Source organism: Nothobranchius furzeri, chromosome 1, assembly GCF_043380555.1.
Source record: "Nothobranchius furzeri strain GRZ-AD chromosome 1, NfurGRZ-RIMD1, whole genome shotgun sequence".
Classification (NCBI taxonomy): domain Eukaryota; kingdom Metazoa; phylum Chordata; class Actinopteri; order Cyprinodontiformes; family Nothobranchiidae; genus Nothobranchius; species Nothobranchius furzeri.
In genome coordinates, this window is record NC_091741.1 from 61,848,731 (window position 1) to 61,871,980 (window position 23,250).

General features: G+C 40.7%; 2 protein-coding genes across 9 annotated transcripts in view; both read left to right on the forward strand.

The window, feature by feature from the left end:
- Nucleotides 1-6,809, forward strand: part of etv6 (ETS variant transcription factor 6) — a 59,117-nt gene extending 52,308 nt beyond the window's left edge. For all 6 annotated transcript variants that reach the window (XM_054739476.2, XM_015953724.3, XM_070554567.1 and 3 more), the window contains 3 exons: nt 25-167; nt 6,100-6,200; nt 6,282-6,809. In XM_054739476.2, coding sequence (XP_054595451.1) covers nt 25-167; nt 6,100-6,200; nt 6,282-6,384 — 347 coding nt within the window. In that variant the 3' untranslated portion in view covers nt 6,385-6,809. The remainder of the gene's footprint in view (nt 1-24; nt 168-6,099; nt 6,201-6,281) is intronic.
- Nucleotides 6,810-6,936: 127 nt separating this feature from the next.
- tafa2 (TAFA chemokine like family member 2) overlaps nt 6,937-23,250 on the forward strand; it is a 128,736-nt gene continuing 112,422 nt past the window's right edge. For all 3 annotated transcript variants that reach the window (XM_015953753.3, XM_015953770.3, XM_015953762.3), the window contains exon 1: nt 6,937-7,573. The gene's annotated coding sequence lies outside the window, so the exon portion shown is untranslated. The remainder of the gene's footprint in view (nt 7,574-23,250) is intronic.

Sequence of the window (23,250 nt, forward strand, 5' to 3'; positions counted from 1 at the left end):
TTTTTGTTTCCTGGCTCTTTTCAGACTGCAGGCTGCTGTGGGACTACGTCTACCAGCTTCTGTCGGACAGCAGGTACGAGAACTACATCCGCTGGGAGGATCGGGAGAGTAAAGTCTTCCGAATCATCGACCCCAACGGCCTGGCCAGGCTCTGGGGCAACCACAAGGTAAACACTGATCTCAGGGGCTTTATCCTTAAGTAGGGAAAAGGGGAAATCTTTTTGGTACCAAGTTTGATTGAGTTTAAAAAATGTGCAGTGGAAAAATCGGAGTGGACTACTCCACAAGCTCCTGCCTGGTGAGACACACAGCTGTTTGTCAATGCTCATCTTGTGTGACTTTAGTATTCTTTGTTCCCTGATGTTCTCTAATTATCACCTAACTTCAAAGCATCTGAGACTTTCAAAGCTCACCTGCTCAGCTTTTGATTTATGAGGTGCATCAAACCATGTTCAAATAAACCAAAATACACCTACAATAATACCTGATAACATACTGCAGCAGTTTACAAAAAAGGCTTTTAAACAGAGGCACACCAACTAGAAGTTCATATTTATAAATAAGGGAAGCTGATGGCAGATTTATAATATGGGTTTTATTTTTAGCCTATAAATATAAAGTTTTTCATAATTCGTAGTAGTAGTAGTTGTAGTAGTGGTGGTAGTGGTAGTAGTAGTGGTGGTAGTAGTAGTAGTAGTAGTGGTAGTATTAGTAGTGGTAGTAATAGAAGTGGTAGTGGTAGTAGTAGAAGTGGTGGTAGTGGTAGTAGTGGTAGTAGCAGAAGTGGTAGTGGTAGTAGTAGAAGTAGTAGTGGTAGTAGTAGTGGTAGTATTAGTATTTGCGTATGCAATTGCCCAGGGCTCTTATTGTGAAAGGTTTGTCAGGATGAAAAAGACTACTATTAAACCAAGTAACCTAATATTTATCTTTTTTTTAGTCACACGCCCACATCTACTGACAGTAAGGGGAAAAAACAAAAAGCTATCATGAAAGTGATAAAAACACCCGATTTCAAAGATCACAGCAGGTTAAAAGGTTGTTGACTTTCATTTGGTGAGCAGGTCCATGTGACCTTTTAGATCACATGGATCTTCTTTGTTAAGCAGATGAAGAGACTTTGTTTAACCCTCCCACTGTCCCAATGGGTGACCCCGCGAGGAAAGTTGACCATTGAGCAGGATTGATGGTTTATCCTTTGAGGTCCACGTGGCAGGGGTGAGGTGGTGCTCACTCCTCACCCCTGCCACATGGACCCAAGGGATTAACCATCAGCCCTGCTCAATGGTCAACTTTCCTCGCGGGGCCACACCCATTAGGACAGTGGGAGGGTTAATATAATTAGTGACACTACAGATTTGGTTTCTTTGGACCGGTGGTGTCCACATTTTGAGATGCAGGACAAACTCATCTAGTTTAAACTTCTAATGGGAAACCAACATTTAAAGTTGTTTAAAAATGCAAAATAGATTTTATTATTTTACTCTCTAAACCAACCTTTTTTCCGTGAGGTCCCCCTTGCTTGTGTCCAAGACAAGCTAGGTCCACCCAAACCCCAACTATTACCCATATTCACACATCAGAAGTGATTAATTACAACCTTTAAACAGACATCCAGAGTTTTGTCATGGACCCCATGTTGGGAACCACTGCTCTAAAAAGAACATGCAGTATTTTAAATAAAAATAATTACTTTTAAGTAAGAATCTTCAAACCTTGGTTATACGAGACGTTAGAAATGTCTCGTGCTTGGCTCGAAATGAAAAACATCAGATTCCCTGGATTTGCTCTCTGTTTTTTTTTTTTATCCTAAAGGTAAATCCATTGGTGAATAGGGATGGGAATCTTTGACATTTGAATAGATTCGGTACGGTACCGGTACGTAACGGTACCAATTTTCGATACTTTTGAGTGTTTAATATTTTAATTCTCTTTTATAATTAAATATATATTTTTCTCAATATATTACCATATTTAATAAATATCATGATAAATAACATACAACTGTTTGTATTTGAACATCGTCCTTGTAGTTTTATAAGCTGATAATTAAACTGAAGCAAACATCTTTACTGTGAACTAAATTTACTGTGTATCTTCATTCCTTTTGCCGTCCTTTTTCATTTGATTTTTCCTACTGGGAAGCTAGAATTTCTGAGGAGAAAGCGAACGCACCATTAGCTGATAACAATGGTGGCAATGGAAGCTAATTTATCAAGCTAACGTTATCTTAAAGTTTATTTAACTGCTGGAGCAGATTTAAACGATGATGCCTCACACTTAAATCGTCGTCACTGGTTTCATCTTCACCCAATCACCCATCGCATTTAGTAAAGTGAAGCCAAACTTTAGAGTGCGTTCATGTTCTTTATTCGGAATTTCGGAGTTCCTAGGAGTAAGTGAACACACCATTAGCGGAACGGAAGCTTCCATATCAAGCTAACGTTATCTTAAACATTTTATTTACCTACCGGAGCAGATTAAGATGAGGATGTCTCACTTAGATCGTTGTCGCTGGTTTCATCATCACCCAGTTACCCATCACATTTAGTGAAGTGGACCCAAGCTTTAGCCTGTGTTCTTTTTGCCATGCTGCTCTGTTTACAACTGGCTCACAGCGAGCGACATAACGCTCTTGCGCATGCGCAGCTGTCTCGGCAAGTTTTTGTTATGAAGGCCGGGTACCGAAACGAGGCACCTTTTCAAATGATGTGAATCGGTGCTCAGTCGGTACAGTGGAATTCAGTCGGTACCTTAAAAAGTACCGAATTTGGTACCCATCGCTACTGGTGAGTTCCTTAGAAGAACATGATCAAGGTCACTTTATTGTTTATCATCTGTGGTGCTCACAAGTGTGATCTGATTTACCATTAAATAGAGTTAAAAAACAAAAAGCTAGTTAGTAGTAGCATAGTTCTCTGTGTAGAATTAAACAGAGGACGAGTCTGGCAGGCCAAGCTAAGTTAGCAGGGGCGTCGGACTGGGGGGGGAAAGGGTACCGTTTACCCAGGGCCCACTGCAGGGAGGGGCCCTGAGACAGCTTTGAATAAAAATGTTTTATTGTTGTTGTTTCCCCCCCCCAACTTACTTAATGTCTTAATAAACTTCCTTTACCTGGATAAAGAGGTTAAGAAACAGAATTTCGCCTTAAAAATAATAACTGAATAATCTCTGAGGCATCTATCACCCCTTAAAAATGTGCAAAGTGGTTTAGTCCACACCAGCGGCCAGGGGCTGCACGGCCGCATGTACAGCTATGAGACATCGCAGATGCCGACAGCCAGAGCTGGAGGCAGGAGAGTCAGTCATGTCTTTTCCCAAGAAAGGGAAATCTGGCTTCCAGAAAAGAAAAGAAAATAAGGAGAAGGAGAAGAGGTTAATTGAACAGAAGCAAGTATTGACTAGGTTTTTCAAGAAGGAAGGTGAGTAGCAGCAGAACACAGTTTTAGCTGATATTAGCTAGCTCTCAGAAGCTGCATTCATGTTAGGTGTTCAGTGTTAAACGCCTTTAGTTTCACCATCAAGATCAAATATAAATTAATTAGTGTTATCAGTGAAAACACAAATTAATATATATATATATATATTAATCAGAATTATCGCGGGCGGCCGCCGCCAATTAATTTGCGGACCTCGCTGTAAAAACAGGTTCACTCTGTGTGGATATTTCAGCTCCTTCCCAGTCATGGACCAGGACAAACTTGGTATCGATGGATTCGTGGTAATCTCAGGAATGTGAAGCTGCCACTGTTTTTCGTATAGCATGATGACACTGGTGTTAGAGGATTGTTATTGACTTGGTTAGATATTTTAAGCCTATTTTAAATTTCTTTATATTTGATCTTGAAAACGGACAATCTTATAATTTGGCTGATAATGCAGGGATTATAAAATTTAGAGTACATTACATTCACAGAGAGAACCTGGTTTATTTCATGTCATATGTATTTAATATATCAATATACCGGTATATCAGCAAAGCTTAACATCATGAACCATGACAGACATGACTGAAGAGCAGATGAAGATATCATGCCAGGCACTGATGAGAAAATATTACAAGGATCTCACAGCTGAATTTGAGAATGAGATGCTACACCTGAGAACAATATATGGTGCCACATTTCCACACATTCTGTCTCCTCTTGAGCTGCTTAATGCCATCTATACAGGATGCAATTACAGAGCATTTTTGGAGAAGTTTGTATTGGACTGAGGATTTTTTTGCACACTACCTGTGACTGTTGCTGGGGGTGAACGGGCTTTTGGCAAACTGAAACTGGTGAAAAATTATTTGAGATCAACAATGTCCCAGGATAGACTGAACAGCCTATCTCTTCTTTCTATTGAAAGCCAATTAGCCAAAGGATTGGACTTTAAAGATCTCATAAGTGATTTTGCTAACATGAAGACCCGTCAGTGGGCATTTACTGGAAAATAAATTCCAGGATTTTTGTTTGAACACATTGTTGGCAAATAAAAATAATTTTATGTGAAGTCTGGGCATTTCACTTTTATTATGCTGGCATTTTTATTTGCTCAATATAGAGGTTAAACTAAGATCATATTTATTATCTTGTCTTATAGCATGACAAAAAATGTGTAAGAGAGATATTAAGTAATTGAGCATGGGGGCCCACCTAGAAGACTTGTACCTAGGGCCCAGAATTTGGTGCTACGCCCCTGTAAGTTAGTAGAGGACAAATACTTTAAATTGGACTTAAAGGTTGACAATGGAACACGGACAATCTGGCGAACTCTGGTGTTCAGTGTTATTGCAATGCTGGGATGTTGGATCACTGCTGACACGTTCCAGCACCATGTTCAGAGACAAATCGTACAGGATAAAGACTCATTTCTACTAATGAGTTTATTTTACAACAGCATTTACCATTGGAACATCTTCTGGGCTCATAATCAGCTGCTTGACTTGTCAAGTCTGCCATTTTATACAGTCCCAACCATGCCTTGATGAGTTGACCTTTTAGTGCAAGAGTGCCCTCTAGTGGCTTGTGGATGTAAACATATACCCAATGTTGTGCCTGACAGACAAAAAAAAATCATATTTTTCTTTGTAAATATAACTTTTAAAGGAGAAACTGTATGTCCATTCTGCAAACCTCTAAACGCCCCGTGGAGGTATTTTATTATTTTTTAATATACCTTTTTATTAAAATGTTCCATATTCCAACTTTAAGTTTTACCTTTAGAGGAGATTTTTATTTATCTGCATTTATTTGTGCCAAGAGTAACCATTAAAACGGGTTTGATTTGTGTTTAAATTAAATCAGCAAACTGGTGTGTGACGTTTTGGTGCATGGGTGATGGATAGATTAGCAAGTGAGGAGTCAATGGATCATTGCTTTGTCTGCAGAAATGAGAGCTTTGATCCAGTCTTTAGTGGTCCAGAAGGACCTGTTCTGAAGGGCAAAGTTTTTGATTTGTTGGTCTATCCAAGTTCCAACACTCATCATGAGATTCATCCAAAAAGATAGAGATCTTGGATTCAAGCTGCAGAAATGAGCTTCCCTCATTGGGTGGTGGAGCTCAGCATCAAGGTCCGTTCACGCTTACATTATGAATGTAAATGAGTTTCAAACAATCAACCTCGCTGCCCACTGCCTCCCAATGTCTGCTTTACGTTGGTGTATTAGTCACTACCTCCACTAGAGGGCAGTCCAGATGCCTAACCTACCAAATCAGTTCCTTTTGACGGTCACGTGTGAGCTATTGCTCTCCAGTAGCTGCTGCTCCTCTACGGTGAAAGGTAGAATGTCTCCAGGACATCTCTCCCTGTAGGTTTTCCAGGCACACCCCCATTAGAACATGATGGGAGCGACGATGTGGGAACCCATCGGGATGAGATTGGAGCAGCTGCAGTTTGTCACTGGGGCCTCCCTCCAAAAATGACCCCAAAAAGAATAGACTATAATAAGTTTTTATTCTAATAAACCTTTCAGGATTGTGTATTTTTTACTTTCCTTAACTGATCTAGATATTTGGGCTCCTTAAAAAGGAACATTTCTATTCTAAACTTATCTATTACACCTTGTGAATGCCACAGAGAATCTAAATGACACCTTTACTCTTTGGCCCTCACAGAACAGAACCAACATGACGTACGAGAAGATGTCACGAGCACTGAGACACTACTACAAACTGAATATCATCAGGAAAGAGCCTGGGCAAAGACTCCTGTTCAGGTAAATTTAGTCCACGATGTTTTTCAAATTCTAAAATCAGTGCTTGGCTTCATTTCCAAACCAAAGCAACTTGTCTTGTAGGTTCATGAAAACCCCAGATGAGATCATGAACGGACAGACGGAGCGATTGGAACACCTGGAGATGGACACAGACGACCAAATCTACATCAAGGAGGAATGCTGAGGAACTGGGGGGGGGGGGGGGGGGGGGGGGGGTAATGGACTACTTTACTACCACCACAGCCACTGATGCCTTTCAGAAGCAGCTTGAATCAGAGCGCCTGGATGTTCCCTGATATTGGTCCCAAAGGCGGAAAAACAGGATCTGATCTCTTAACGTTGCCTTAGGAAGAAATTCTCCTGACATTCTGTAACAAGTAAAAAAAAAAAAAAAAAAAAGCTTTGAAATGGACACGGCTGACAGGACTTTGTGAGTGTCCCTTTATATTTCTGAGCTGAAAATGCCAATCACTTTGTGCTTCTATGAATGTGATGTTTTGTTTGTCTTCACTTGCGCCAGATCATAAATTTATGCTGTTTTTAAAAACAAATATTTGGGTGTGTGCAACTGGACTGTTTTTATCCTGAAATAAACAACTACCAGACGGGTTTTCATGCTTGTTTTGGGTAGAAAATAGTTTTTATTTGGTTTTATACGCTGATTAGCCGCACGATGGCAGTAGAGGGCAACTTTACCCATGTGGTCGTTGCAGAGTTGAACCACTCAAGTCCAAGGAGAGGCAGATGGATTTGGGTTCATATCAGATCATTTAATATTTAACTGAATCCACATCAGCAGAAGTAATTTTTACGGTTTGCTTAAAAATCCCTTTCTGGTTGTAAAATTGGTTCAAGCCGCTGTTCTAAGCCAAAGCAGCCTCGTGAACGCGCCACAAGCCCGGAGTCCTGCGCTCTGGAGTCTCCATAAAAGTTGGTGCGCACGGAGCGGAGCTGTCAGTCTGCTTTAAGACGCGGAGGAGAACCCACCCTACCGGGGAGACGGACCAGGAGAATGGAGTGATCCACCTGGATTTGAAAACGCCGTTTTGAGGCACCTGCTTGGTGTTGCTCCTCAACAAGAGGCGGATAAACCATCCGAGAGGTTTGACTGAGTGGACTAACGGACTCTTCTCCATCCTGGATGATATGTTCCTCTTCTAAAACAAATGGTTTGGAGTCAAAAGCTTATTTGATTTAACCTGAAAGAATTTTTATTAATATAAAAAAGAAGAAAAGGGCACCGCTGCTGTTTCCGCCCGAGCTGGAGGCAAATGTCTCCACAGCGAAGACGCGCAGCTGGATTGTAGCAGCAGCCGCCCAGCAGATGGTTTAAACGGGCGTCAAGGTGCGGGAAGGGAGTGGGAATATTACAGGTAAGATCCCATCTCTACACCTCCGTTCTGATCCCTCCATCATTACAAACATCTGGATTTGGGGAAGAGTTGCGCGCTGCGCACCGTCAGGTTTCCAGATGCAGTTGGGGTGATTCCCCTGGTGGCATTAATGCAACAAATGTAACGCAACTACATAAGTGTTTTCCTAGTATGTACTTTGATTTGTAAAATTATCTTTTAATCTTCAGCATCAGGATTTTCATCCAGCTAAGAAAAAGGGACAAAAAGCTTTAAGCAAATTTATTAAAATACGTTTGCGTTAAAGACGTAAAACAACCCACCAAAACCCAACTGATAATAATAATTAAAAAAAAAAGTTTTCACACTTTAGGCAGTTCCAGAGTGATATTTCCCGCAGATAAAGCCAGAGTTTTGTTTATTTTTCTGTCACCAGACAAATCAGCTCCAACAAAGATCAGGTGGTTCATTCAGCAGAGGGACGTGTGTCCACGTAGCATGTCCAGATTTCTTTCTCAGCTTGACCTCCTGCAACCACAGCAGCTCATCAGAATGATAAAGTCTGGCCAGACAATGGATCCAGGTTCTTGGGATGCACTGGTTGATAAATCAGAACCAGCACAGATTATGAAAGCCAGTATTCTGTGAAGAGCACATCTGGCAGACGTTTGGTCCCCAACAAAATCTAAACTATTCTCATTAAAATGCTCAAAGATAAAGGACGTTCATCTGTTTTCTTCACAGAAGCCCCCGTAATGAGGAAATTAAAAACTATTTAGAGATGATCTGTTTTCAAAAGGCAGGCAAGGAAATAAATAAAGCTAATTAAAGCTCCAATTACTGTTAACAGCTTGTTTCCAGCATTGATTCAACCAGTGCTCACACTCCCCGCTGACTGCAATGCTCAAAGGCCTAATTAGAAATATGAAAAGTAGCTGTTAATGTGCACTATTTGCTCAACTAAACAAAAAACAAAAGATAAAATAACAAACAAAATGTGTTTTGAATTTGGTTCGTCAAGAACATTTTCTGTTAAAATAATTTTAATTTCAAAAGGTAAGATTGCAGATCTTCTGGCTCTGGTTGGACACATCTTCCAAATGACCCACTGGTTCCTTTTCTTCTTGTGGTCAACAGTCAAAGCTTTAAGATGGAATAATGCTTAAGATAAAAAATCAAACTTGCAATTAAGAGTTGGATTTGTGATTATTAAAAGGAAACAGTCAAAGTTTCATCCCGTTTTTCCTGAAACTGCCACACGAGGATTACACGCTCTGGGAAAAGTTTTTCTTTCTAGTGGGGATTAAAATAACTTTTTCTCCCTTTTAAATTTTCAAATCTACAAAGAAATTTTCAGTCTCAGACAGAGAGAACTGGAGTAAACAGAAAAAGCATTTTGCAGACTACGATTTCATTCATTAACAGAGTAACTATCTAAAACTACGGGGTTGTGTGTGAAGCAGTTATTGCTCACCCCTGTTAAATCATGAAATAGCTGTGACTGACCACTACACGTGGCGTTCAGTTCCATCAGCCACTTCCAGCACTGGTTAGTGACAAACGTGTGGGAATGAGAAATCATGCAAGAAGGTGTTGGACAACATCACTGACACACCACCGACAAGACCAAACCGAACCTTTTGGAGGTGTTTGTGTGATGGTCTGGGGATGCGTTGCTGCTCAAACAGGCTGCCGTACTGAAAAACCCTCCAATAGGGCTGAATTCAAACAATTCTGCAAAGATGCGCGGGACTGAGCTCCTCCACGGAGATGTGAGACTCATCAGCAGTTATCCCCAACAGCTTTAGCTTTATCCCAAGTTTGGAATCATTAAACCATCCCACTCGATCCTGTTCTGAAATATTTTGACTGATTTAAGCTTTACTTTCCCTGTAACATTTGTACCAGCCTTCCCCAGAAAAGTCTCTCGACACAGACACATGACATCACTCCAGAACTTTGCATCTGCTTCTATCAGAAAATACCCAGCAGCCTCTGTAGCCGCTCCATCTCAGACTGGGGCGTCTGGCTAAGATCAGATGACCCATCTCCAACTGGTGCCGTCTGTCTGGCCAACTCAGGGCGGTAGATCAGCCAATGTCACCTTTTTATTTAAAAAATAAAATAAAAAAACTGGCAATCTGGTGACCTCCTTCTGGTGCTGCCTCACCATTGATCCAAAGCTATGACACCAAGGCTTTCATGGTCTGCCGCCCCTCACCGCTGACCACTTGGCGCTGCCTGTGAACAGCTGTGACATGCAGCACATGAGCAGCGGCGGGTCTCACTGGTCTTTTTAAGCTTATTTTCTTTCTATATTTGGATTTTAAAGACCTTTTCACACAAATTATCTTCTATAAACCCATCATACTGATTCAAAAGGACACTGGTTATTTTTCCAGTTACTCTAACATGCAATGAAAAGACCAGTAAGCACAATTAAAGATGGCTGAATTCCATTCATCTAATAGATTAAATTTATTGCCAAGCGCCTGCAGCTCACAGATGAACATGACAGGTTTGGCTCTGTTTTGCAAATGCAGCGTTGTTAAAATATCGGAGGAAGCAATTTGTTCCTCCTGTTAAAAAAAGGATTTTAAGAGGAGAAAAGATGGACACATTTTTCCCGTCTTACATGTATGAAAAGCTTTTATATGTTGGATGAAACCTTGAAGAAAACGGCGTGAGGATTTTCTGCTCAGCCGTTTAAATGAAAGGCTTCAGAGGAAGTCGGGGGCTCAGTTGTGCCTTCTTGATGGGCACGTTTGAGCTGTTTGCTCCAGAAAAATATTGGAATTTGTGTAAAATATCAGCTGCTGATTGGAGTTGTCTGATGCAAGTTTCTTTTTCTTCTACCTCTTTTTTAATCTTATTTTTTCACATTTCATTGGCTGCTTAGTTGAGTTTTTTTATTTCTTCTCTTCTAATTTGAAGTAAGATTCTGCAGGGACAACAAGAACTCAGCAGGAATGGTAAATCAAATGATTTTTATGACCTCTGCATTCTACTGATGAGGTTTATTTTTTCTTCATGTTTTTGTGATGCTCTGCTTCCGCTTCTAGCCTTTGTTTGCAGAAGCTTTTCATGTTGTGGTGAAGAGATTTTTAATTTAAATCTTTGCTTCAGAAGGTTCCAGCCAATGTCACCCAACTTTCTTCCCCTACTGTTTTGGTGACTTTGTTTCACTTGTTAAATGACATCTAAGCTGAAACAAAAACACATCTACAAAACCAAAAATGTGTTTTAGTGCAGATGAAATCAGCTGAAGAAAGCAGGAGTTTGGGTTTTTCAATCAAAGATAAGTGTAATCAACAAGATTATTAAAGTTATTTAGTCACAATCTGCTTTTTCAAACAAAGGTTTTGGCATAATTGGCAAAAAGAAGATGGTAGAACGAGGGCAAAATGCAGTGGTGTTGTGTGACCACCTACACACAATGTAGCTCGGCAGTCTCGCCTCTGTCAGTGCACCCCTGGGCAGCTGTGGCTATGATGTAGGCCATCACCATCAGCGTGTGAATGTGTGTATGAGCTAATGAATGGTTTACTGTAGTGTAAAACGCTTTAGAGTCTTCTGCAGGGCATTTATCATCAAGGGATGTTTCTATTTCAGAGAGTCAACATTTCTGAAATGTAAATTTCTGCCCAGGGATGGGCAATAAATAGAAAATTTATTGTTATCAAAATTTCTGACTCTTATCGAGATAATTTTTTTCTCATGTCAATACATTTGATAATAAAAGAAAAGAAAAGATGTGTGTAGGTTGGCAACATTCATGTCTCTTTAAGAAACTGTACCACCTTGAGTCATGTAAAAATGCAACTCAAAGTAATACACGTGACAGCCCCATCTAGTGGACTTTTGTTTCTGCGCATTCCTGTAGTTATCGTCCATTTATCGTTATTGATGTGAAATCCTCAATGAATCGTCATATTGATTTTAGGCTATATCGCCCAGCCCTGTTTCTACCTGCACTGAATCTTTACTTTGACATTCCAAGCTCCTCTGGCAGCTTTTTTCTACTTTTATAGCAACACTGACTGTTCATGTTTTCCTGATGTGCATGGTCAATTAACAAAAACACAAACTGGTGAATTATTTGGTTTTTACACAATCTAATGTCATAATGTTCCAAAAACTATTTATTTATTTTCTTAAACAGGCCTGATGCTAGACTGCTTTGTGCCAGTTTACAATAATTCTAGCGTGTGAGGGTATCAGTGGCAGATGGGTTAAGTACCCACCCTCTAACAGGAGGGTTGTGAGTTTGAACCCCTTTTGGGCTGTTATAGTCATTGTGTCCTTCACCCACCTTTCCTGCTGGTGATGGTCAGAGGGACCAGTGGTGTCTGTGTACAGCAGCCTTGTTTCTGTCACTGTGCCTCAGGGCAGTTGTAGCTTTTGTACCTGTGTGAATGTGTGTTTACATGGGTGAATGATTGATTCTGTTGTAAAGCACCTTGGGGGGTTCTAGAAACCTAGAAGATGCTACAGGCCCTTTAAAAAAGACAATTTTGCCTTCACATTTTCATAATAACTCAGAACCTACTAATACAAACTGGTGTCTGGTCCCCCTAAAGGCGAATCAAAATCAAGAGCTTTTGAGGGTCACTGTTTATCAGTTGATATCTTTGCTTTTGTTTACCATTTCCTTTGGAAATTCAAACATATTTTCTCTGAAAAGTGTTGATTTTTGGACTACAAGACTACAACCGCTAGGACTACAACTGTAATTTTGTTCTGACTAATCAAAATCATCATTGTCAACGTGCTAACGTAGCTTTTACGAACTTGGTATCGTAACTTCCGTAAGTCTTACATTAAAGCCAATCATCTACTGTGACAGAATTTGCAGACGCAGGACACCGAGCTGATCTGGCTGCCCGAGCTGATCTGGTACCAACACCGGCACTCTGAAGTTGCAAGTGCGATAGTGTGACAGACACCATCACCTTTGGCCACAAGGCCCTCGGTCCTCTGCCTGCACAGCTGCAGGCTGTTAGATCAATTATGCTTCCCTGTTAAAAGGGGACACTTCCTGTCATTCTGGGAGAGATTGTCAGATGGGTGTTGGCACGGAGGTGTTTGCTCTCCTCTCTAGCTCTCCTCGCATTATAGACGTGTAAGTCTCCGTTCGCTACCTGAGTGGTATTTCTTCGTTTTGCAACCTGAGTGGTATTTTGAGTTCTGGTAATATTAATAGTAATTCGTGTGTCCTCGTTACAGAGAGACTTTGCTCACCCTTTTGGTGCAGTTTTGTGTTTACCGTTTAGCCTTATTCCAGCCTTGTGCTGTGTTCTTTAGTTTATTATTAGATATTGTTTCTTTATTGGAAATCCCTTTTGTTTATCAATACGCAGTCGTGGAAGACCTTTTTGTTTCCTTTTCAGCCCAGAGTACTGTTTTGTGTTAATAAATATCCTTTAGAGAATTTTAAAAGTGTTTGTTTCATTCCCGTACAACATCTTCTTTACTCCCTAAAATACATCGTGCTCCTGGTGAAGCCAAGGGACGTAAAAGATAGTCTGGCGACAGGGGGCTGTGGGGTCTGAGTAACATTTCATTAATGCTGTAAAGGGTCATTTTTGCACACACTGGCTCAGGAACATGATTTAAAAATATGAAAAAGTTGCATAGTTGCCTTTAAATTGGATAATGCTCACAATAATTTATGGCTAGGAGAAAAAAAAACAAATACTAAAAATTATTCTGAGCACATGTTGCCGTTCTATCATTTTGATCCAGTTTTCTGACCGTGTCTGATCCCATCCAGTTAAATGTGATCCTGTTCTCTGCAGCAGGGAAAGACGGAGATCCACTGAGAGAAACAGAAAAACTCCGATCTTCCTGGCCTGTGTCCAGGTTTTCCTTCCCCATGTGGCAGTTTTATCTCTTCAGCAGCTTCTTGGTGTTGTGCTGTGTGTGGCCCAGTGACTTATAAACACGTTTCCTCGTCACACAGAATAACTCCAGCTAGTCTCCAAAACCAAACTTGCAGAATCACATTTTGGACAACATACTCTCTTCATCTTTCCTCCTGACCATCCCCAATCCCTTTGCTACATCCCGACGGCTGATGAGCAGAGCTATGGGGCTCTGGTACTTTCATCATGTGAGCCAAAACTCATCTGGGACTCAATATCCTGTTTACCAGCTCTCAGCAAGTCCGAGAACTGCAACAAATATCAAGCTGAGTCAGAAGTTCAGAACTCATTACAGCTTGTTCCGGTCATCACCGAGGTCAAAGTTTTCTCCTCCTCCTCCACTTTGCCGCGTTGTCTTCGGAAAGCTGACTCTGCCACTGAAACATTTTTCCTCTCATCTAATCTATAAATGTTTCCACAACACGCTTCAAGAGCAAATCTCACATCTGGTGCTGCTGCAGTGGTCGTCCACCAGATAAGATACACGGCTCAAGGAAAAGTAATCTATTTGAGACAGCTGGTGGGCTGACTTTAAACATCACTAAAGCAAACGTATTTGATAAAAATGTTGGATATAGTCTATATTCCAGTGTTTCTCTTACGTTTACAACATAAGCCATCAAAGAAACATTTAAGGCACTACAAAAATGGCTGACATAATAAAAAACATGAGTGTAATTTCTTCAGAATCCCTGCAGAAAGCAGATAGTTTGTTGTAATGACCTTCAAATGTCATGAGGGGTTTATTTAAGTTATCTTAGGTATATGCATTTGACTGAGACCTTCTTCTGCAGCGCTGTTAAAAGACGTTTGGTGCCATTGATTATGCCAGATACTAGAGACTTTAGTCAGACCAAGAAAACCAAATTTCAACAATTCTAAACTGTACAATGAGCTCTTTGTTCCAACAGCAAAAGGGATTTATGAAGCTAGATGATCAAAATGCCTCAGCAGGTTGCAGAGTTGGTCAAACTTGCATTAGCTGTAATATGTCAAGCAGATGCAGATGGACATAAATAACTGATTGGTGAGTGCTTTAAGGTTTTAGTTGTGTTCCATCTGCTTTGGTATAGGCTTCAGTCTAAGTAGCTAGATTTGTCCATGAGACTGTTCTGGTCACCGTCTACTGAGCTTCTCATCACAAACCCATTTAAAATGAACAAAAATCCCTTTAACAGATTTACAGATTTTAGTTCATCTTTTTATTTCTCCAGCCTGTCAGTGTGAACTCACATCTGATCAGAAGTACACTCGTGCAAACTCCATGAATACTTTAGTTGTCTTCAGCCAAACTGTATCAGTTAAAATTTTCATGACCACATTCATTCCAAACGTTTTCTTAAAAAATATGTAAAAAAATAAATAAATAAAACAGACACGTAACCTGATGCATGCATCGGGTGCATCTGAAATGATCATATGAGCTGCCATTCTGAGGTTCATCGTCAGTGTTCAGGGAGGAGAATGAGATTGGTGATTCTGCAGGCAAATTATTTATTTTTCTGATTTCTTCTAGGTGGGAGTGGCAGTGTCAGAAAAACTACTAGAAGTTCTACTTCCAAATCCCAAAAAACAAGAAAAAGTGTAGAAAGTAGTATGTATGTACATACAGATGTAAGTAAACATCAAGTAAAAGGTACCCAGATGTTGTAAACTATTTATCCTTTTTGACATGTTCCTGCACATTCGAAGCTTTTAGGAGCTCACAAGCATAGTGCTCTGGATGGTCAGGGTGCATGCACACGTTTAAAGCTCATGCATTAATGGAACTGTTGGGTATTTGTCATGTACCTGGCACCAAATCCAACAGACACACTCATACACAAACCAGACTTCTTTATTTAACATGGCAAGGTTCAGTAGGTCTTCTATGACACCAAAGCAACACCATGTCACATAAACGCAGAATACTGCAGATCTAATTAAAGTATCTTTCCAGAGTTTTCCCCTTTCAGAAATGATGTATGATTTTTCAGAAATCCTTAAAAGTGATTATCTTATCATGCACTGTGATATAATGTAAGCAATACGTCTTTTTTTTTGCTAAGCCTCGCAGAGCTCCGTGTAATAGGAAAGTGAGCGCCAACCAGAACTAACCAATAGCGTTAGACTACTGCTTACATGCTATTGTAGCATTGTTAGTCTACATGACTAGAATTTAAGGCTGTTGCTATTCAGCTTTGCTAAATTCTGAGAAAGATCCAACGAATTGGCAATGAAACTTATATTATATATATATATATATATATATATATATATATATATATATATATATATATATATATATATATCCACAGATTTTTATATAATCGATAGAAGTTCATACACCAACTGACTTGGTCTATATTTAGTCAAAAGATCAACATTTAATTTAAGATATTTAAATTAATAGCAAAAATGTATTTATTAATTCAGAAGATCTAAAGAGATCTTTGCTCGTTCAGTGATCAATATACACCACTCTGTGTTTTAGTTCAAAGAAGAGTCAGGTTTAAAAAGTTAAGAATTTATTACTAACAATTTAAAGATGACCATTTAAAAGACAATTCATAAATGACAATTTATAAAAGCTTTGGTATTAAAACTTGGTATTAAAGCAATCTGTGTCTGGATGAAACTAAAAATGAAGTGTGTGTGTTTGGATGTGTGAATGTAGGTCTCATAAGGTTTTTATCTTAGAGAGAGAAAAACACGTTCTGGGTGAAAGAATTTGGTTTGCAGTTAAGCTAAATTATTGCTTAAAAGAAACAGGCATCCAGACGCAATCTGTCGGAAGTGTCTACCTCACCCAGTTAGGAGACCCCCTTTTGGATCCGAGATGTCAGGAGGAGATGATGACCCCCAAGCACGAGGTGGGTAGAAGAACCGTAGTGCGACCAAATCGGTCCTGAGATTTCTCCGGGTCACAACGACTGAAGACACTGGTTGAGTCTCAAAAATCAATAACTCTGAAGGAGATTTGCATCAGCTTGTGCTGCAGATGGTCTTTCTGCTGAAGCAATTCTATCGGTGTGACAGAAAAGCTTTAGTAGATGTTTCGAGCGGCCGACTCGATCCTCTGGACTCTTGTTGCCACAGAGAGAATTTTGGTGAGCTCAAGAACTGAACTTGAACTGAGGAGTTAGGTTTTAAGAGACGGCCAGTAATCTTATTCTAACGAATTACATTTTGACATGTAGATTTAACATACCTCGGAACACGCCCTCCCAAGATAGAAAGCTCTGGTGTTATGGAACAAAGACATGTGAGTGCAGTTAACCTTAACCTGATTACTGTGTCCTGCATGGTGTGTACAAGTGCACATGGCCTTCTTGTCACTGTTAAACATTACTGATTATCATAAATAATTATTATTATTAATCAAAGAATAACAATTCATTTCAGTAATTAAATGAACCTTGATGATTATTTATGAACATTGTAACAGACAGTGAAAAGAGTTTATTAAAAATGATTCTTTTAAATCTTGAAGTGTCCTTCATCTTGCGGACAGAACAGCAGTCAGATGAAGGCAGTCAGATTAAAGATCGTTTACAGCAGACTTTGCGTCTCCTGTGATGGATAATCTGTAGATAGAAGTACAGCCAGGACAGCGTGACCCAGCTGAGGAAGTGTGACCTTTGGGTCACACATGAGGCCATTCATGTCGCTACACTGTAAATTTAAGAAAGTACCTCAACTGAGTTGATGAATTTTTCACAAACAAATAAGTTCTCCACATTTGACCCATCCCCTGGGGGAGCTCACCACTCCCCCAGGGGATGGGTCAAATGTGGAGAACAAATTTCACACACACACATCAGTGTGTGTGACAACTAATGGGACTTAAGTGAGCATAGTTTTGTCAATGGTCATAAAATAAACCTCTATGAGATAGGACTTTTTAAAGTAACACATAATAAGTTTCCCACTTCTCCCCCTACTGGCTGAAGCAGAATTACATTTGTCTTCAACAACCCTGTCACAGGCTTTGCTGGTAACAATATCGTCAGACAAGGTGGTTTATGTAGCTTGCTGCTTTTTTAGATGGTTTGAAACTGAAACCAAGTCAAGGCTGCACCGATGTTGACCCTGGCTTCAGCGCTTTGTCTATTTCACACTTTTTTTGCTTCACCTCCGAAGACTCCTGGTAATTTTCAAAATAAAAGCCTATTACAGAGATGCAATTTCATGTCTATGTGTATTACGTCAATACATGTGACCTAACGGCTTATATACTCCCAACATTGTTCAAAAAGTGCTATGGTGTGTTTTCATGGCTTTGATCCTGGCAGTGGAGAGGAACAACATTATTTATGACATCAAACAGTGATAGCAAACGTGATCTTTTTGGTTTAATGACGGATGGCATAAACAAACCATGAACGCTGGTTTTAAACATTTAACTTAAGGCATCTTGTGATCTCACAACTTCAACGAGGAGCACAGCGGGGAAGCCGTTCCGTGGTCCAGATTCTCCTGGTGACTGAAAATGAACACACACACACGCACACACACACACACACACACACACACACACACACACACACACACACACACACACACACACACACACACACACACACACACACACACACACACAAGTGGGGTGGGGGTGGGGGGGTTTGGAAAAAAGTAGGCGTGAGCAGAAGCGCTCGTTGAAAATTCTCGCCTGATGTGAATAGAGGAGCAGACAGCGCACACATTTTGTGAACGATCCGATTCGTGGCGCTTCGTAGCTGGTGTGTATCGGGCGTTTCTCTTTCTTTTCTTCCGACTCAACCATGAAGAAACAAAGAAGCAACCCTCTTCTTCTTCTTTAAATTGACGGTCACCGAATGGATAAAAGCTAACTGCTAACCTTTAATTAGCTGCCAGCCAATGATGTGCCCGAACGCGTTCATTGAATGATCGTTTGTGAATTTGTTCGTTTTTTTGTGAACGTGAACTGAACTTGTTCGTATTATGCCTGACGAACGTAAAACTGAGTGCGTTCGTCCTGGCGTGCGTGAACGGGTTTAAGAACACGTTCTTTCGCCGTTCTAGCTCCAGATCTCCACGGAGCTTTTCCAGAGCTAAAGCCTAGCTAAAACATCCTGTTAACCATCGAGTTTATAAAAAGTAGAAACCGCAAATGCGGCCAAACGTAGGCAGTAGCGGTTGGTGCGGCGTCTACTCTTCTACGTCTATGTTGTGTGCAGGAGTCAAAGTTCATTTAGAAAAATGGAAAAGGGACTTAACTGAAACATTATACATTTTTTATGTTTTGCACTTTTAATATTGCACTTTGAGTTTGCAACCTCTGCCTGCTTCCTAAGATTGTTTAATAATTTCCCATAAAAAACTGTTCACATGTTTTCCTCATGTTATTGAGAATATACTGTAGGGTAAAAACTGCAGCTGGGCACGAGTTTGGACTGAACGGATTTTGTTTTTGGAACAATGAACTTAGTTCAAATTTATTTTTAAATTATGAACAAGAAACAAACTAGTTCATTTTAAAATGTATGAACTGAACTTTGAACTAGTTCGTTTGTTAAACGAACTTTCCCAGCACTGCCACCAGCACAGTAAATAGCTACTGACGTAAAGCTGGTAGAGACCTCCCACTAGTGTATTCACCCGAACCACAAAAATGAAGTGCTGTTTCTGGTCAGCAGGGCTACAGATTGCTGTCCAGTTAAAAGTTGCTCAAGTTTCTGACTAAAGAACCATTGAAACCAGTTTGAAAGCAATAGCTTGTCAACACTTTAGTGTTGTTTTAAAACAACAACTGGTACATTTTTATCTATCTGCTATTAAAATCCAAAGGAGGATTTTCTTTGAATCAAACTTTATTTTTCATCATAAATGTAATTAGGTATTTTTGTGCAGTGAAAAACAAAAAGTCCTGAGTGTGTTTATTCAGTCTGCACATTTTGAATGAGTGGTAATCTTGGTCGGCTCGCTCTGCATCCCGGGGCCATTTAACCCGAGAGCTGTAACCTAAAGACCTGACACTGGCAGCCTGTGGCTTTCAATCTGACCACGGCTCTCCACTTATCTGTCAAATAAGCTGTTTTAATTGCATACACACAAAGCCCTATCAGGCCGTGTAGTGAGCGTAGAGATAAGGGTTACACAGTCTCAGGCATCAGTAACAGGATGAGAGAACCGCAGAAAAACCGAGCTGCCGAGTCCCAAGAGGACACAGAGTCAGGAAATATCCATAGCCGACCTATTCATTTCAAACACGCAGCACCTTTCCTCCAGCCTACTGCAGGGCAGGAGATAGATGTTTTAAACTGAAATCAAAGCATTTCAACTGCAATGACAGTGGGCAGCCTGGGATGTAACCATGTTAAACAACCTTGACAGTGACAGCGTTTTTTGTACTTTTACTGATTAAAGTGTGGAAAAGATTCCAAATCTAAAACAGTCAGCAGCTCAGGGCCTTGTCGTGCTTAAATCACAGCGTTAACACCTAAAAACATTTATGCTGCAAGGACAGAATGTGGCACGAATGGAAATAATTTAAGATTTTCTAATGTTACATTCGAAACTTTTAGTCAGACTTTTAGTCAACAGGCCACTGCAACCTTCCCTTTGAAAACACTTTGGACTGTTGATCCTACACCATGTATTGTTTTGACCCGTGTGCCCCACATGAAGAGCTAGTCAACACTGTAGCCAGGTAAATGTCAGCGACACTAGGCTTTTAATGAGACCAGAGACTAAGGAGAGGGCTGACACCATCACAGGCTCTGGCGCTGGGAGGCTCATTTACATTACAGCAGGTGACAGCTGGAGATAAGGGGGGAGAGAGGAAGAGCGCTGGAGAAATGAGGCAGCAGGAAATAAAACATGTTGGTTTTAGGACTGCAACAATTTCCTAGAAGCAGGAATAATCTCACGGTTTACTTAAAGCTCAAAGAGCGGGGCCTTAGATTATTGTTTTCCCACCACAAATTAAATCAACAGCAAAAAGGCTTTTGTAATATGTTGCTAATGTTGACAGATGCTGTAAGATATGCATCAATATAACGGCACCAAGATCAGGAGGTCAGCGTTACCATGGTAACTTGTTTTTATTTGTTTAAAACATGTTTGAAGTCACAGAAATAGAAAATAATCACATTTCCTTATTTCTTTTTATTTTATAATAATAATTTTATACAGCACTTTCGTGAGACTCAAGGCTGCTTTACATTGAAGACCAGAATAAAAACAGACAGACAGGAAGGAAGAGCTACTTGAGGGTGCATGCTGTGGTGAATAAATTATGTTTTCAAAGTTTTGAATATGTCCAGATGAAGCGCTGAGGATGTCAACAGGGGGAGTATTCCAGAAGATTGGAACTGCAGCTTTGAAAGCTTTGTCACTAAAAGTTTGCATTTTGGTGTGAGGAATGAAGACCAGGCCAAGGTGATGAAAGGGCAAAGGGGTTTATAGGTAACAGGGAGCAAGGCCACTTGTTGGTGAGGAGCAGAATGTTGCAAGCTCTACTTTCCATGTATTTTCTGGCCATCTTCATGAACTCTACTAGGGGCGGGCAATATAGACGACATAAGGTAGAAACAATATAAAATTGGGTAATGGCAGAGTTTTTAGCTATATTGCAATACCGCGATATCGCGCTAACACATGATGTCACTAAGATGTGCACCCTGCTGACATTGGGACAACAGAATGGCAGTGACTGCAAGCATGTCAGAGTGGGCGGAGGAGGAGGCCTATATGCCTCATCTGGCATATATGTGCCACATGAGGATATTTAAAAGCATATCATTTTGATGTATAAACAGAGGAAAAAACATATTGCAATATATATCGTTACTGCACATTCTTCAGATTATTATAGATTTGAGGCCATATCGCCCAGCCCTAAACTCTACTCTGCCAGCAGTATAGCTAGTTCAATCACAGGAGCACATAGAGGCTGTTTTTAGCTTTCTGGTGGCAACAAAAAGACTTGTTTGAGAGAAAAAGTGAATGTTGGTTTAAATGATATCCTCTTCACAATATTCAACAATATCCCATTCGGTTGTTATTCAATACAGCCTCTGTGAAGATGTGGAGTTGTTAATCGTCAGCACATGTGAGCCTCTTTTAGAAAACAATGCCGTGGCGGCAGTGCTTAATTTGAGCTGGATCTTGTCAGAACAAGATCCGAGAACTATCTTATTTTGAAAGGACCGTTCCAGCAACTGTCTGTTAGGATCCGACAACTCATGCGACAAACTTGTGCTATACGCAGGATTCGAATTACGGGTGAGCTAGGGAGCTCCTGGAAGCCCTCAACACACTCAGGGGGAGCCCGAAAACGATCCTGGTTCTACTTATATTACATTATCTATGTGGACTCTTCGGGGATTATTTAGAGCTGAGAGGCGCAGAGCTCTGATCGTTGACGCGCTCCCGACAGATGCATCCTGAGCACGGCCACAGTAACATTCTCAAAGTGCCGCCACCTCAAAAACAAATTTAACACGCAATCGTTTATGTCGACTCATATCCTTTTATGCTTTCTGTCTTTTATTTGTGCCTGATGCATTTTACTGCTGCGGAGCAGAGCATATCACTTGTTTTGTCCTCCGGTGACTTCACCGCACTGGTGCGGTCTGCCCGCGGCGCGCACTCCGCCATATTTGCGGTCAGTAGATGTTTTTGAACTGCAGTTCAAAGGTAATTCATAAGGTGAAAAAAGATGAAGCCAGGTAGCAGTTTTTCTTTAGGACTGAGAGGAGATGTAGGAAGATAATAAACAGACAGGACAGAAAAATAGTCAAATAAAAACAAGTTAGTTTTTGTACCTGGTGGTTGCAACAAACAGACACCATTGAAGGTAATCAGAAGTGAGGAACAGAAAATGAAATAATTATTTCAATGTTTAGAGCAGCAGGAACTCCGAGAGGCTGCAGGCGCATCAGTGAGTTTGCGGCCGCTGCGTGGGGGAGGGGGGGAGTGTCACAGGATGTAGGTGAGTGAAGCGGAGGTGAGGATCCAAGAGCAGGGTAAGAAGGCAGGCAGGTAGACAGGAACGTTTTTAAAGGTTTTAATAGAGAGTATGCTGGACATAGAAAGAATGAACCGACAAGACACACAGAACTGAGAGGGTTTAAATACATGAGGGCTGGGAGCTTGGGTGATTGGAAAACGAGAGGCAGGTGGGAGTAATCACGAGACACAGGACTGAACAGAGTGGGGAGGCAGGACAGGGTGTGACAGGGAGAGGGCTGAAGCAGGGAAACAGTAAAGATGCACAAACTACCGTTGTTATAAGAGATGTGTGTTAACTTAAAAAATGTGGGCACAATTTTAATTACTTGTCAAAAAAAAATAACACCTCCCCCAACACTGACACTCTTCCCCTCTCTTGCGTGTTCCGGCATCTGTTTTGCTTTTAGTGAACTTTGGTTTGACGTCAGTATTTGCGTTCTGGGAATGTTTGATTTACAAATGAAGCACTGCGTGGCGGTATGATGGAGCTTTAGGTTGTTTATAAGTGGTCAGACCGTGGCAGTAATGTGGTGCAATTGTGTTCTTTTTACAAAAGATTACACAATGGTAGTATAAAGGGGGTATGTGGGCGGTCTCTGCACTGCTGCGGAATACCGTTTATCTTGGACATAACTTCCCTTTTTTGCAGTCAAAGCTGCATTCATTAAGATTCTTTTACCAAGCCACTCCTAAAGGTGTTTGTCCTCCACAGTCCCCGTGTAGTCTCAGGTGATCTCGCCTCCAGGTCAAACAAAGAAGAGCTGCAGGAGCGCAGCATCACTCCAGTTTATCATCTCAGCTGGTTCTGTTTACAAA